The 18,029-nt window shown below is 34.9% G+C and overlaps 1 protein-coding gene across 2 annotated transcripts; it reads right to left on the reverse strand.

The window, feature by feature from the left end:
* Positions 1 to 1,481: 1,481 nt before the first annotated feature.
* LOC106875844 (ribitol 5-phosphate transferase FKRP) lies at positions 1,482 to 14,558 on the reverse strand. 2 transcript variants are annotated; one of them, XM_089347144.1, is made up of 2 exons: positions 14,435 to 14,558; positions 1,482 to 6,399 (listed from the first exon to the last, which is right to left on the reverse strand). In XM_089347144.1, the coding sequence occupies exon 2, from the start codon at positions 6,337 to 6,339 to the stop codon at positions 4,825 to 4,827; it is 1,515 nt and encodes a 504-aa protein (XP_089203270.1). In that variant the 5' UTR covers positions 6,340 to 6,399; positions 14,435 to 14,558; the 3' UTR covers positions 1,482 to 4,824. The 2 variants fall into 2 exon arrangements, with proteins under 2 accessions (XP_089203270.1, XP_014779623.1); XM_014924137.3 differs by lacking the exon at positions 14,435 to 14,558 and adding an exon at positions 12,763 to 14,105.
* Between the last annotated feature and the right edge of the window lie 3,471 nt (positions 14,559 to 18,029).

Here is an 18,029-nt window from a genome sequence, read left to right on the forward strand (position 1 = left end):
CAAAGGAAATATTGGGTTTCTTAACAAATTGAAATAACTTTAAACTTACCAGATTTTTTTTACTTTGTTTTGAAGGTAGGATTAATTTGTTTGATTGGGAAAATGATCTTGCACCTTGGTAAAATAAGATTAAGAGTCTGTGGAAGAGAAGCAATGGCCAAAACCTCTCTCATACTGGCAAAACAGATGTGGTTAATATTCATCTCTGTATGTTACTATTGATCCCAGGTCTACTCTAATCTGGAGTGGTATCTGTCAGGGTTCCAGCTATGAGTTAATTAGCATGGCATGGAATTGCATCTAGAAGGTCACTCACAGACACCCTAATAGGCCTTGGGTAGATCAAGTCCTTCAGCTCTTTTGCTGCTTATCTAAGAGAAGGTAACTCTAGACAAATCCTGCATCCTGATAACCACTTGGCTTTTAGCACTTGTTGCACCAGACCAATACAAGTTTGAAGGACGAGAGAGCAGGACTACTTTGCATAAACTATGCCCACTATAAGTATAAACCTCTGTTGCTTTGTCGGGTAATTTATTAAGTATTTAAAAAAAAAGCTAAGAGTGAAAATAAATTCCTACAGAAAATCCAGAGGGAGGGACCTATACATAACCAATATCCAGTATCCCTTGTGGTTTCATAGATACTGCAAACATATTGTGTTTCCTTCAGGGTGAATCCATGAGTGGTAAGGTGGGTCTTGCTTCTGGAAATGACCTAGGCACAGCAAAGATGGTTAAGTTAATGTCTTTGCAATATTGTCAACCACCAGACATCAGTACCCATAGGGAAAGTGTGGATGGAGAGGTAATGCCAGAGCGTTGCATTGCAGTTGTAATGAAGAGTTGAAGAGATAAGATATACAGAGAGTGACAAGAAGAGAGACAGCTGGGCCTGGATGAAGAGGATATGCAACTAGTCAGTTCAAAAGAGTAGAGGCCATTGGGGCAGCAAAAGAAGAAGCAAAAAGAAGAAACTATGTGCTATTGAGCCAATGGTCGTAGCTTGTGTCATCAACATGTAGTTTATTGATACATTTTGAAGCTCTTTCAACATTATGATCATCATTTAACATCTCACTTTTCCATACTTGCATGTGTCAGACAAAATTTGTTGAGGCAGATTTTCTATGGTTGGATACTCTTCCTACAGCCAACCCTCAACTGTTTCCAAGCACGGTAATGATTCCTATGATGAGAATATTTTTCACAAAAGACTGTAAATGAATTACAATGCTTCTATGAGAGCAATGCTCATTTTCAACCATCACATAATTTCAAGACAAAGGTGCATGCTCACACACATGATAGACTTCTTTCAAATCCAGTCACAAAGCTTTGGTTGATGTAGGGCTATAGTAGGAAACACTTTCCAAAGGTGCCATGCAATGGGACTGAACCTAAGATCACATGATTGGTAAGCAAGCTTCTCAATCATACAGCCATGCCATAATATAGAATATACATACATAAAATAATATATGAGGTGTTATATGTTTATTCAATGAAAAATACAAAAGAAAATACCAACACAAATGTGACAAAACAGTCATCATTTTTGTATTTGTAGTTTAGGATTAATACTTTCTTCAATAATTCGATGGTCATATTTGAAAACAAGTGTAAGATTTGGCAACATTAATATCATAAAAGAAGAGAAATTTAGACAAATTAGAAACAATATACTTCATAAAAAAACGTTCTATATTACACATCTAAATATGTCACAAACTATAGAATAAAGGGTTTAATAGCAATACGTCATTACAAAAAAAAAAAAAAAATTAATGCCTTTTGTGATACTTTTAATATTATTCACATGTAATATATTGTTAAGTTTAGTTATTTTCAGTATTCATATAATGTTGCCTGTAATAGCTATATTGTTGTGTGACACTTGCAACAAGATGTTCTGTCTAATTGAAGCAGTTGATGATATCACATTCTGTAAAATTTTATATTCTAGAGGTAAAGCTATCACAAACTATAGTTCTATATTCACAGCTATTGATATCACATTACATACAGCAGAAAATTTTACATGAACATCAAAACATATCACATAGTTTTATTTTTCGTGAAATAAACATATATATATATATTTTTTCAACCATCAGATATATATATATATATATATATATATATATATATATATAATGTTATGTTTATCTAACGTTTTTATTCTGATTTATATACAAATTACACTGATATGCTTTGTAAGAACTTAACAAATTTTGTTCCAACATTTCCAAGTATCAGTTCTTGAAGAACCAAAGGTTTTCAAATAAATAGAATAAATAAATCATAGACAATTGTTATATCACCAATAAATACAACACTTTTTGATTGAGAGAAATGTAATTTCCAATTAGCTGTAGAAAAAACACTTGAACACTTCATCTTCTTTTCAAGTTATATCCATGACAGAAATGTCCAAACTTAAGAATTAACTAGTTGAAATTACAATTAAATATGAACAAAAAGCCCCTCAAACATCTGTGAGTAGACTCTCCATTTCTGAAATGCAAAATTCAGAAAATACAATAATTCTGTAAACAATGAGATTCCATCTAAAATAAAGTATGTCTATAATATAATGTATGTAAAGTTCCAGCTCAAGTACATTTGAGGAACTGTGTATATCAGAAAATTATACATTCTTACTCACTAATCCCACCTAGCAACACACACATCATCGTATATTCACTTCTCTGAAACACAGATTTCGCTCACCTTTTCATATCACATTATTATTCTTTCCCTAATTTTCACACTTTGCACTGAAACAATCCTTTCACCCCTAGAAGTGTACCCATCCACCCCTCGTAACTCTCTTGTTGATCATATTTTCCTCCTATTAACCAACAGAAAAGTAACTAGATCAATCTTACTCAGCCATGTGTATTTTCTTCCAGTCAGGGAAGACTTAAAACTACAAGAATCAGTCTACTTTCTCAGATTAACTGATAAATAAAACATATCATTTAAACAACATAGATGTATAACGCAAAAGTCAGCAGTAAATTTTTCAAAAATACATTGAAAGTGTGAAATTCTGTGAGTTGATGAAAACATTTACCTAAGTAGATCCCCCCACCAAAAAAATTAATAAATATCTTCCTATAAACAGCTATGGATGATTTAATACAAAGGTAAGACATCAGCATAACAATATCAACACAAAAAAGAGGACAACTACCTTTGAAAACAATTTCTGTTTAAAAATCATATGTCAAAGATATGTTGTCACTATTCAGGAGCATGAGATAGGAATTAAGGTACTAAAGAGAGAGAAAGATAAAAGTACCTTAAAACCATTGTGGTGTAATAAACAAAAATGTTTGATTCAGCAAAATTTATGAAGAGAATATAGCTCACAACATCAGTTGATTTCTAGAAGGATCATTTCCAAAATGTATATTTTTATAAAACATGATGTAAGAAAAATAGATGAGAAGTACCCTGATGGAAATATAGAAAAATACAAACGGCAATGTATTTTGCATTTAAAAATGCTGATAAAATATTTCAGTTAAACTTCCATCAAGTACATTCTCAGGAATACCATAGACTTAAGGGAACTGGTAGCTCATTATTTCTGAAAGACTAAATTAAACAATAGTAAAAGAACATTCAAATATATCTGATGGAGAACTTAAAATGTTAGTGGTGCTACTTATGTGTAATTTCTTCTTACAGTGTTGTTTATGAGTACATATATATACACACACACACATATATATACATATATATATTCCTTTTGTGGTATTATTTATAGTTTTATGCATATTCCTTTACCTGCTGTTGTTGTTGTTACCATTTAAAGCAGGAAGAATCACAACTTAAGGTAAAGTACTAAATACATAAATCACAGTGGATTATTTTTATTTATCAAATTAATGATTCTTCCAGGATTAATTCACTTTCCTTCTTTTTAAAAATTTGTCTGAGAACTGTTGATGAATTCTTAAAAAAGAAGGAATCAGAATTCATTCCTGTAAATGTCTTTAACTTAATTACTGAAAATATATCTGCCACCAATTAATTTACTTGATGAAAGGAATCTCCATTCAACAATAATGCTTAAGGAAATATGATTAGAAAAGTATTTACAAAGTTAATCCACCAGCAAAATAGTGTAAATATGCACAACTTGTTTGAACTACAGCAACAAAAAAATCTCTGACTATTTCCTTATAAATTACTGAACTTATAGGATGATGAAGATAATTAACCTGCATCTCATATAACAACATACATCATAAACAAAACTTTCTGTTTTTAAAAATGTACTCTTGAGGACAAATTATGTACAGCAACTTGTTCAATTAAATTGATTAATTTCTAGGTATACTAAATTAAATTTATGTTTAGAAAAAGAAAGTTTCATTAACAAGAAATTATTAACACTGACTTTACATGGGAGAATTAAAATGTGCACAACTTTTAAAAGTAATTTTAACAAATATTTGTGGAGAAGATGAGATGACAACCAAGTCATCTTTTCTTCCTCTTCCTCTTTTTTTTTTTCCTAGCCAGCTTGGTGAACAGTTTGAACAAGCACAATATGATCTGAGGAAAAGACATATACATGTGCATGCAGAGTCAGGAATGCATTCATAAGTCCAAGAGCATTGTAGACTTTTGGTCATTTTGTTGAATGTGCATGCAAACTTAAAAATACGTACACATGGAATGTAGAAATTAAAATTAACTTATACCTTTTAAATGATTGAATTATTACAATTTAGTGAGGTTATATCTAGCAAGCTCAATTATTATATATAATTTTGATTATTCTCCTTATGATTTGTGAATGAAGTGTTCAGCGAATGACTCGGTTTGAATTAGGATACCGTGGATTTTCAATTACTCCTTCCCCAAATTTAAATTCTAAGAATTCCCTAACATTATTTGGAGCAGATGCCATTGAACCAGCAAACGGAACCTTTGTTAAAGGATTTAGATATTTTTCAGGAAACTCTGTATCTTGTCTGTGTCCTGGTATCCAGGTATCCTTTGTCATTGTAGAATTTTTAGAATAAAATGGGAAAATATCAACGTGCATATGATTCGAGCTGCTGTACTGAACTCTGAAAAAATCTCCTTCTGTAGCTTTTTCCCAGAGAAAACCTTCAGGGTCAACAAACTTTTCTTTTTCACATTCAACAAGTGGCTGGCATTTGCCAATATCTTCTTTGTAAATTCCAATGTCAACATCATAATCCCATGGAATGATATCACCACTTCGTGCTGCTCCTAACAAACTACCTCCTTCTAGCCAGTAACGTACCTTACAGTCCTCCAGAATCTGAAAAACATGCCTTGAAGTAGTTCGAACAGCTTCTAAACAACATGGAGGTGTCCATTTGCCTTCATAAATATATTCAGGCATATCATTAACTACTGTTCCAAAACATCGGGTAGTTTCTTTGGTACAACCATACCACATTACATGCCCATCCCCTGGAAGAACTACTTTCTTGATACGAAGTTGTTTGTAAAGATTTTTTAGACGCACAGCTACCTGTTTCTTGTGTTTCCATTTTTTGTGAGGGTCACTAAATAAATTAGGGTTGCCAACAAATACAGAGTCTTTGAAAATAATACTTTTCCAATCTCTTAAAGCAGCTTGGATATAAAAGCCTGTTGTCATTGGTTGTAGAAATGAGAATGGGAACTCAAGGAATTTATCTGAACGTGTTAATATTGCATGCTCACCAGACACAGCATCACATTCTTGAAATAAACCAGTGTTTTCATAAGTTAGTGTCCAGCGTCTCAAATCTACATGGAGATTCAGACAACTAGAATGATCTCGCCCAGTTACCAAGGCAACAGAAGACAAATATGAATGTTGCTTTAAATAATTAAAAGCAGACAACAAACTATGTGGATCAACTAGTTTGACGGCATCTGGAATAATTAGCAAAAAAGGTGTTTTAATATATGTATGGGGGAGAGATGAAGACCATGACTGTTCAGCACTTGGATGTAAAACTACAAGTCTAGCATTGGGGACTTCATTTAGTAAAAGAGGTGGATATGGTTGATGATCAGTAAAAACTAAGACTTGTAGGTCAGGTATAATTCCTAAGATTCCCTTCAACGTAGCTACAACATAATTTTCAAAATCCTCAAATTCTCGAATGATTAATGTTACTGAATCTGTGAATTCAGCATATTGAACTTTTTCAACTTTATTTTTGTATTGCACTTGTGGTCGTCCATATTGCAAATCATTTTGAACTTTAAGAAGATAAAGCAAAATAATAATGTTCACAAGTAATCCAATAAAAAGAAGTATCTGACAGCGAGTTAGCAGGCATATTGCTCTCATAGCGTTGTCTCCAGCAAAATGTTTTTGCACAACTTTCCTGGGGCAGGCTTTTATGATTCACTGCAAAATAAAAATAATAATGGTTTAAAACTTGGAATTGCCTTTATTGCTATGTTAGATATTATATCTATTCTAAAATATGTAAACATATCAAAATTAGCTGATGTACCCATCATTCATTCTCTGTATTTATCTACCCTCATTCCCATCCTCTCTCATGCTAGTGCCATGATAAAATGCATTCAGTATATTTTGTTAACTGAGGGGTCAAGAGGTTTGTCACAGACATTACAAATCCCTACCATGTGCAAAATGTACCCAAAACATTCTGTAAAGTGGCTGGTGTTAGGAAGGGCATTCAACTATAAAAACCAATCTGAAAAAAGAAACTAATGAGCAAGACATGATCCTTTGATCTATCTAGGAATGCAGCAATTACCTGTCCAACCTATACCAGCATGAAAAGCAGGTGTAAAAAGATGATGAAGATTTAATCTACTAGACACATGCTTCCAGGATCAGTCCAACTGCGTGGTACCTTGAGCAAGTGTCTTATACTAAAGCCTTGGGCCGACCAAAGCCTTGTGAGTGGATTATACACACACGCACACATATATATATATACATATGTATATATTAATATGTGTGTGTGTCTTTACATCTGCGTTTTTTCCCCCCCACCATTGCTTGACAACCGATGTTGTGTGTTTACATCTCCATAACTTAGTGGTTCGGCAAAAGAGATTGATAGAATAAGTACTAGGCTTACAAAGAATAAATTCTGGGATCGATTTCTTTGACTAAAAAACCTAGCATCAATATTTTTTTTTCAACAAATATTGTGTAGGCTGTGTAAAGTTTGTCATACCAGTTATGCACTTGTTGACAGTTATTGGCAAAGTAACAAATGCTTGCACATATCATGTTGCTTCAATGAGTTGTTTGCAGATTTCATCAAATGTTGCACAGTTCTGACATATGTGATTGATCTTGATTGTTATAGATTAAAATTCAGTGTGTTGCCATTTGGTTGTATTTGATGCCTGGCTGACACAAATCTGTCCACCACAGTGGCATTCCAGACTTTCTATATTGAACACTAGAGAACTGATGGTACAAGCTATCATATAATTTTTAACAAAGGTTCAGATGATAATGTGTTGTGTAGTTACAAGTTTGATTCACATTACATGGTTCTGGGTTCTATTCTACAGCATGGTACCTTGAACAATTCTACTGTAGCTTGTGAATGAATGGAAAGTATGCAGAAACTTTTCATGTGTGTATGTGTGAGTGCATGTGTCCATGTCCCATATATATATATATATATATATATACACATACATATATACATGAAAAGATTGATGAGAAGAAGGACATCCAACTATATAAAACATATCTATTTAAAAAAAATATGGACATATGAGTACAGTGATAAATTTAGTGTATAAGTAGGTGTTCACTAGGGCTTGTTTCTCACTCCCCTCCAATTCATCAGCATCCTCCAGGCCATAACAGATGAGTTTAAGACTGGCTGCCCCTGAGAACTACTATATGCTGATGATTTCATCCTTATAGCAGAATCTGTAAAATTTGTAACAGAGTTTAAAAAAAAATTCTAGGCATGGAAGTAAAACCTGGAACTGAAGGACCGTAAAGTTAACTTAGCAAAGACCAAAGTTCTAGTAAGTAAGAAAATAAACAAAACTCTACCCTCTTCATATAAATGACCCTGCTTAAAGTAAAGGTAAAGTTACCTTCTCGAGTCATACCAACTCATAAGGGTCAGTTTCCAGGTTTCATGGCATATATATTTCCCACCTGGACTGGATGCCAGTCCATTGCAGGGTTACTCAGTTTTGCCAGCTGGATGGAATGGATTAACATGAAATGAAGTGTTTTGCTCAAGAACACAATGCATTGCCCAGTCCAGGAATCAAAACCACAACCTTACGATCATGAGTCCAACACCCTAACCATTAAACCATATGCCTCTACAATGACCCTGCTTGGTATGTAAGAAAGGTACAGGCAGAAATTTCATACAGTGCAATACAGTGTGCCAGTGCAAGTGATGGACACAAAAGAGGTGCTGTGGAAGGGAGGTTAACAGAGAAAGTAGTGTTTGTGTGTGGAAGATGCACAGAAGTCATAAAGACTACAGATACAGGGAAAAATTCATCATCATTTAATGTTCATTTTCCATGCTGGCATGAGTTGGATGGTTTGACTGAAAACTGGTAAGCTGCACTAGATTCCAATCTGATTTGGCATAATTTCCACAACTGGATGCCCTTCTTAATGCCAACCACTCTAAGAGTGCAGTGGATGCTTTTTTTACTGCCATCGGCATAGGTGCTAGTTACATAGCACTGGCACTGGCTACAACTATGATCTCACTTGGCTTGACAGGTCTTCTCAAGCACAGTATATCACCAAAGATCTCAGTCAATTGTCACTGCCTCCATGAGGCCCAACATTCAAAGGGTGCTTTTTACATGCCACTAGTACAGGTGCTAGTTACGTGACAATAGCATTGGCCATGACCATGATTTCACTTAGCTTGACAGGTCTTCTCAAGCACAGCATACCTTGACTGATTTTCTCAAGTGCCTTGCAGGCTCTCTAAAGTTAGTAGATGATTATTGTTACCGAAGTGACCTAATTTGCAGTGGGGGAAGATGCTTCAAAAGTGTTGTTGCTAAAATAAGAATAGGATGGAGAAAATTCAGAAAGCTTTTAACTGGCAACTCTCTCACTGAGTAAAAAGAAGAATGTATGATGTTTGTTTATGAACTGAAATGCTACATGGTAGTGAGATGTGATCTCTAAATGCAGAGGACATGCAAAGACACGAGAGGAATGAAACTAGTAAGCTCCAATGGATGCGCTATGTCAGTATGCATGTACAAGAAAGTGCTTGTGTGTTGAGAGAAAAGTTATGCATAAGAGGAATTAGATGTAGTGTGCAAGAAAGAAGACTGCAATGGTTTGGTGGTGTGATGCGTTTGGATGAGGACACTTGAAATAATGAAGTGCCAATCACTTACAGTGGATGGAACTTGTGGAAGAGGGAGACCTAGGAAAACATGGGATGAAGTATTGAAGGCTGATTTTAAGATGCTGAGCCTTATGGAAGAGATGACAAAGGACTGAGATGATTGGTGTTTTGCTGTGCTCAAGAAAAGCTATTCACCACAACAGAAATGATATCCTAAAACCACCTTGGTAATGCTCCGCCCCCACCTCTACTTTGTCAGCCCCATCAAGCATTTTCCTCACATCTCATCCCCTAACAATCATCACTTCTCTATCTATGGCACTATTTGGCTGCTGTAATCACCTGAGAGCTGAGCAGGTATATATTATATCCCATCCATTTTGGTTACTTTTCCTGTCCTGAAACCACTTCCATTTCTCATTATCTTCCCTGGCCACTATTTCCACCAATCACCTCCTTTCTGTGTCTTCAGCCATTGCTCTCTTATCCTTAACACCTTCTCTCTGCTACATTCCACCCTTAACATCTCTCTTATCTGCTATCACTCTCAACACCTTCACATGTCTACTATAGCCCACTCCACACCCAGCCACTCCTATATCACTCACCATCACTTGCTCCAGCCACCTCTAACCCATCTCTCCTCACACTCTTATGAAATTCTCCCCTCTACCTCCCCCACCAACTCAACTTGTCGAATCCTCTATACCACTACACTTATATTCACCCACCAATGTACCTTGAGGGTACATTCCCTGACACATCTCTGTCTCTTTTCCTTTCTTTGTAACTATCTTTTTCTCTTTCTTTTCCAAGTGAGGTTGTCATTTATCTCCTCTACAGTAAGATACATATATCTATCCCTCTATTATACTTATCAATTGGTACAAAGCGTCCTCCCTCAATACTACTCCCCCTTCCAGTCAAAGAGTGTTTGTCTTGCAAGTTATTTGGTGACCTCATTGGTGCAGTTACCAATGGGCATCCAGTCGTAGAAACAGTGTCAAAGCAGACAGTAGGGATCTAGTTCAAAACGGGGGCACCAGTTTTCATTTATGTTTTATGTAGTGTTTTTGGTACCGAAAGACTTTCAAACTTCGTATACTTATCTATTTTGTGTTATAGAACAGAAAAAAATTTTTGTATTCGGAGTTATTTCATGTAAAAAATTGTCTTATTTCGATAATTTCAACCAATCACTGACAAGTATTCAGCTGTTTACACTTACCACTTTGGCAGTTTAAGCGGTGTAAAGCGTATTTAATCTCCATTTATAATTTCGTTAACATCTGCCTGAACTGTATGTGTACAACATTTGCTTTTTTCATTTTCTTTCACGCGTGTTTATTTCGTTAACATCTGCCTGAACTGTATGAAAGGATTATTAGCTACTGCCTAACCCTAACCCTACTGCCAATATGCTTCAGCCATAATAATTTTATCACCGCCAGAATCGTTTGTTTACGTAGTCAGCACTTAATGTATACGACTGAATGGACGTCAGTCATTGGTTGAAATTACAGAAATACGACAACTTTAACATGAAATAACTTGCGATGTACGTTTTTTTTGTTAAGAAGACTAAGAGAAAAAGATGTTTTATATGACACATTCTACCAGTGTCCCAAGTTTCAAAGTGTTTCGTTAAGAAAATACTGGTGCCCCCGTTTTGAACTAGATCCGACAGTAGAACTTGGCACAGTTCTCTGGCTTACCAGCCCCTGTTAAATTGTCCAACCCATGCCAGCATGGAAAACTGATACTAAATGATGATGATGATGTCATGGTACTGTCGGAAGATTACTGTCGTCCGACAGTGGGAACAAAACAGAGCATAGTGACTACAAAGGAAACTTCCTAACCATTTGTGTAGAGAGCGCCCATGTGTGTGTGTGTGTGTGTGTGCGCGTATGTGTTCACTAGTGTTGTCTAAAAAAAGAAAAAGGTAACTTAACCAGATCGATAAATATAGATATATGAAATAAATATTAATTGATGTTGATCTAATAAACTAAAAACTCTTGAAGAAGCCTTGTCTATATGTCCGCCATCCAACGAATGAAGCCAGATAAAATATACATACAAAAAAAAAAAATCATATTAGCAAGAAAATTTATAACCTCTACGAGAAAGCAAGAATATTTATTAAATCTGATGTTTTTAATGAGTTTAAAGGATAATTATTTTAATAAATCTCATAGAACGGTGCTAAGTTTTGGTGGAAGGATCTCACCGCATCTAATACCCAGTTTTTTCTCAGTCTACTCACAACAATCAATAACTAAATTCTTAAAAAAAGAAAAAAAACATTTTTACAAAAGATAGAAATCCTCTCATATTAACAGATATAATACAAAACAGTATCTAAACATTTATCAATTGTATGTTGTCTTTCCGAGTTCAAATTCCGCCGACGTCGATTTAGTTTTTCACCTTGTCGGGATCTATAAAATAAGTATCAGTCAAGTACGCCAAATTTTAGGCCTTGTGTCTATGCAAAAGAGAGGGTTATGTGTTGTCTTTTCCAGCATTTCACTATTTTGATCTAAAATTACATTACGCTCTATTTCTTTGATTACTTCAAGAGATCGATAAATTAAGATATAACTAATATACTCATCACATTACGACACCTCTTTGACAAAACGAAGATAAATAACGATCGGTATGTAAAACAATCCACACAGATAGATAGAAGTTGTCAAATGGAATATTATCTATAACAAATTCTTCGGTTAATAAAACAAAAACAAATCAAAACACTATCACATAGCTGGTAAAAAAAAAAAGTGTTTCTTGTATGCCTTGGCAAGAATAACTTCTTACGGTTCTCCTATAGAACTTTAGATCGCCATGTAAATAAAGCAACATCACGTATATTCACAACACACAGAAAATTACAAGGCAACAGCTACATAATTTAATGTTTTAAACTAGTATTGCACAAAAAAAATATTTCTTCATATTGTATTTAACAGGAAAATGTATAGATTAGGATACATATAGACATAAAAAAACAGCTAGTTGGGACTGAATCAAGATGTTACAAGTTCAAATCCCACCTGTCGCTCATTTTTTGTTTACATCATATCCAGTTCACGTTAGTAGGCACACACTTCAGCAATATAAATTCATATAAGAGAGTGTATGTAACGCGAACTGGATATGTAAACAAAAAATGAAAAACGACTTGTATTACATACGGTTTTTCAATGCAATATTGCTGCTCCATCCCTTCATCGTATTTCACGAATTTTATGAGATTTTACGAATTTCATAAGATAACCTAACTATAAAAATTTGAATAGTGTTTAAATAATGAAAAAAAAGTCTTGTATTTTTCGATCTCTATATTTTTACTCAATATAACATGACAGAAATCTATCAACAAACATTTTATCATTATGAGAAAATGATTTTACCACAAGTTATGAATGCACCAGCAGGATTTATCACATTTGAAAAAGCGAAAGCAGTCATCGATAATTGGCGAAAATTCCTTAAATAGCGATTCAGACTCTAGCGACTGAAGAGTATAACGGTGTTGAGAGCTGAAGTGTAAAGTTCCTTGTTGGTTGGTGTTGCAAATTATTTATCTATTTCACTAATAGTTAAAAGGTTTCTTTTTTATAGACGCAAAGGGGGAAAGGAAATTGTGAGATTAATATTACTGTTTAGCCTTGATCAAGCAGAACTACTTATGACCAAAAAGTATTAAGCTGTAAAGATTTCGAGTTTTGTAACAATATCCAATATCAAATAGGTTCTTATCTTCTGTAAAACGGTTGAGTGTGGTAAAAAAGAAATTTGGCTACTGTTTCCAGCAAGTAGTGCCTCCATATAGATGCTTTTCTTTTTTTTTTTTTAATTTCTTTTTGGTTTTGAAGTGAAATAGAGGTGTGAAATAATTTTAACCAGGAATCGAAATTGCCGTTAGAACTTTGTGAGAGTTTATCTCTTCGAGTTTTCATTGAGAAAGATATTAGCTATTGCAATATTGACATCAACGACAGAATGGTAGACTGTCTCTTTACATTGTATGTTCAAATACTGCTGGAATCGACATGAAATACAATTGAAGGTAGAATCGGTAGTAGTGTTTAGCTATGACTATCTTTCGTATCATTCACCAATACTTTGAGTACAAATCATGTCGAGGTTGGCCTTAGCTATTAATCCTTACAATTAACAATTTTCTTAACTATGACCTACAGTTTTGTGGCATTAGGCCAATATGCGAAATCAGTTGTGATGGTTCTTTGTCACTAAGAGAGAGATATATGCCAGTAAATATAATAGTTTCAAATTTTGCCAGCAGTTTGGGGAAATGAGGTTTGTCAATGACTTCGATTTAAGTGCTCATCAAGTACTTATTTTATCGACTCCAGAAGAATAACAGGTAAAGTTGACCTCAGTGGAATCTGAACTCTGAAGTGTCGGAATAAATACAAAGCATTACCGAATCAGCCGTCTGTCGGTGTAATGACTATTTTTTTTAGTGTACAATGCTTTACGAAAAAATGAGAAGCATAGTCAATATGTTTTGCTTCAGTGTTGTACTTGCACTTAATCCACCCACAACCTAAATACAACCCGTAACGAAATAAGAATATGAAAAATTGCCTTTTTGATCTATATCATCCTCGACTGTACCCTCCCAGCTAACAGAAATACTCTTTCATAAAAAGGAAATTTACTATAGTGAGCTACAAGTTGTGAAGTACGTAAAATTTAGCAATGAACTGAAATTTCCAGTTTAGTTGGAGAACAAAAAAAGTCTAGCAACTCTAAAAAAAAAAAAATTTTAATGGAGAAATATTTTCTAAAACTAAAAATTAATTTACAAATATTTGCCGTTCAGAGAGACGGCAACAGGCATGTTTTGGTCTTTTTAGATCTCATCAGTCTACTACATCTGCTTTGAACATTTGATAAAAAAATTCTATAAATAGAGTAAGATATTCAGCTAAAAATAATTTGCGTAAATAAATTAAGAAAGAGAGATAACTCAAGTCGGCTAATAAGTATATAATGACGTCAGCAACAAAAATCACAAGGAATTGAAATTCTAATTAACAAAAGTAATTGACAAACCTTAGCAGTCAAAAAGACAACTACGGACATGTTTAGGCTTTATTAGACATCATCAGCATAGTATAGTCGACTTCTTCGAGCAGTTGCTATAAAATTTTACATATAGACTTGCGAAAATTTTTAGACACTAATAATTTGAGTAAATTTTAGAAAGCTAAAAAAAATAAAAGAAACTAGGATAAGGGAAATAACTTTAGTCAGTCAGTGGCATGAATTTAGATAAGTTATAATATATTGAATGATGTCAGCGAATAATTCCCAATGAATTGAAATATTCATTTTACAAAAACCTAGTGATAATTGTTAGCTGCTGCCAAAGATTAAGGGGAGATGATTTCAAGAAATCAAGATAATTTCCAAAAATTAATTTACGTAGAGGAAAAATCTAATTTTTGCAGGTAAGAGGGTAAACTACGGGCGTATTCCGATATTATTAAACCTCGTCAGCATAAGATCGGCTACTTATGTCTCAGGATCAATTGGTAGATCTGTTCAACATGGAAAAAAAGAGCCTTCTTAATTGAGCCAACTTTTAGCTACACTTGAGCTATCACACATCTATATAAACTGCTTATTGTCTCAACCTCACAATTATCCAAGAGTAACACTGATTATTTTGGGTTACCTCAAAAATATTTTTAGAGGACAACACCAGTAGTCTCTGATGCGATTTGTATTTGAGGGCACGAGCATCTATCTATCTATCTATCTATTTTTATTCATTTTACTGATATTGCCTCCTCCACCTCTCCACAATGAAAGCCTGAAGTATTGATTGAGCAAAGACAACGCCAGAGAATTGACTGAGCATTTCTCTAAAGGTTTTCTCTATGTTATTGGGTCAAGAAGTGTCCTGCATAGAAGATAACTTGTCAGACACAAGGAGAGTGGGGGTGGGAAGAGAGTTCTTTTTGTGTCAAAGCGAACAATATTGTCCATATTTCCTATTTACAGCAAAAAAAAAAAAAAAAATTGAATGTCGGTGGCTGCATAAGAGCATCTGTATGCATAGAAAAATATTTAAAACGCTTACATTCTTGGATAGGGACTAGTGACCTGTAACCAGTATAAATCAGTTCAACTAAGTTTGAGAATCCACCGCATTTCCAAAAATTAATTTACGTAGAGGAAAAATCTATGGTCAGAACACTGACCATAGCTCATACAATCACAGAATGTAAATATTCTCAGACACACATTTGTGCATAAACACACACATGCATATTCTTCTATTTGTTTCAATCATTTGACTGCGGCCATGCTGAAGCACTGCCTTTAGTTGTTTAACTCGACCCCAGGACTTATTCTTTGTAAGCTTAGTACTTATTCTATCAGTCTCTTTTGCCGAACTGCTAAGTTACGGGTATGTAAACGCACCAGCATCAGTTGTCAAGCGATGTTGGCGGGGACAAATAAAGATACACACACCCACATATATGATGGGCTTCTTCCAGTTTCCATCTACCAAATCCACTCACAAGGCTTTATTCGGTCCCAGGCTTTTGTTCGAAGACACTTACCAAAGGTGCCATACAGTGGGACTGAATCCGGAACCAATTGGTTGGTAAGCAAGCTACTTACCATACAGCCACTCCTACGCCTATATATATATATATATATATATATATATATATATATATATATATATATATATATATATATATATATATATATATATATATATATATATATATATATATATATATATATACTAGCCTCTTCTCTCCTTGCCACCAATGTTATCCACGAGAAAGCCAAAGACTGATACATCTTGGCACCAGTGACGTCGCAACTCATTTCTACAGATGAGTGAACTGGAGCAACATGAAATAAAGTGTCTTGGTGAAGAACACGACACACAGCCTGATCCAGGATCGAACTCACTACTTCATGATTGTGAGTCCAACAATCTAAGCACAGAGCCATGCGTATATATATATATGTGTGTGTGTGTGTATATATATATATATATATATATATATATATATATATATATATATATATATATATATATATATTTCTTACAAGATCCATGTATTTATTATTAAACACATTCTTGTTGTAACCCATTCTCTCTCTCTCCTTCTCTCTCTCTCTGAAGACTACCACGTCAACAACAGCAATAAGATTAGTTTACTCTTTTACTTGTTTCAGTCATTTGACTGCGGCCATGCTGGAGCACCGCCTTTAGTCGAGGAAATTGACCCCAGGAGTTGTTCTTTGTAAGCCTAGTACTTATTCTGTCGGTGTCTTTTGCCAAACCGCTAAGTTACGGGGATGTAAACACACCACCATCAAGCGATGTTGGGGGGCAAACACAGACATACAAACATATACACACACATGTATATATATATATATATATATATATATATATATACTTTATTTAAAAGCAGCAGAAATATAACAAAAAAACGTTACTCTGAGTTGCACGTTCCCGAACGGGAACGTGAAACTCAGAGTAACAGTTTTTTTGTTATATTTCTGCTGCTTTTAAATAAAGCATATTACTCTACCTCTGGTATTTGAGTACTCTTTTTTCCACCTTGTTGCACATTTCATGTGCTTACTCCGGTGTATATATATATATATTCCCAACTCTTGCAGCAATCCTTTTCAAGGACAACCGTTGGCAGGAAATGAAAAGCACAATTGAGAATACTTATACTTTGGAAATTGTAATTCATAATATATATATATTAGGAATTACAGCTAGGACCTCATCACAGTAGGGGGCTGCTGTGTCTAAAATTTCTTGGCTAAAGGACAGATTCGAGATCCTCTTGCTGATATCTTCCCCAGCTTTCAGAACACGATGGATGGGTGGGTGGCAGGAGGTTGTGTTGATTTATGCTAGTCTCTCATTTGGCTTCCGTATGGCCTGTATATACCAAAGTCCAAGATGAGCGGGACGTCTAAGAAGTCCGCGGTGTTGAGGTTGGTCTCAATTGTAATTTTCGATCCTATGGAGTTGAGAGTGTTAATCAGATCTTTTCTAAGCCTATCTAGGGTGTGCCCGTTAGCTCCTCTAGAGATAGCCAAGGCGTCATCTCTGTAGAGACCAAAGAGGATAGAGAGGAATTTCTTCTTTAGGGTATCCATGATATGCAACCCAATGCCAGCATTAACGACGCCAACCACTGCGGAAGTAGAAGCGTCAACATGAACATCAATAGAAGCAGCAACGCCAACAGCAGCATTCAAAAATACATCGGATGTTCTGGAAAGACCTTCAAGCATCACCTCTCCAACCACAAATTCTCATTTAGGATCTTGGAGAGACGTTATGCCACATCTTGACGCCTGAAGGACAAAAGGACTCCACATGTAATCACACGGAAGATCCTAGAGAAACTGGATCCCTACATCAACGGGAGCAAGTGTTGTAAGTTGTACATAGTGGAACGGGTGAGGATATTAATGAACTTCCTTGACCTGGGGAACATCTTAAATTCCAGGACGTAAGTTTTCAGACTCTAATTACACTTCAGGCGATTCCTGCTAAAATCCTAGGACCTGCAGGCTGACTGGGTGGATTCCAGATAGTTGTTTAAGAGAGACCTTTTCTCTTGTGCTTGACCTTTCTCTTTTGTCT

This window comes from Octopus bimaculoides, chromosome 2 (genome assembly GCF_046866305.1).
Source record: "Octopus bimaculoides isolate indiv1 chromosome 2, ASM4686630v1, whole genome shotgun sequence".
Lineage (NCBI taxonomy): Eukaryota > Metazoa > Mollusca > Cephalopoda > Octopoda > Octopodidae > Octopus > Octopus bimaculoides.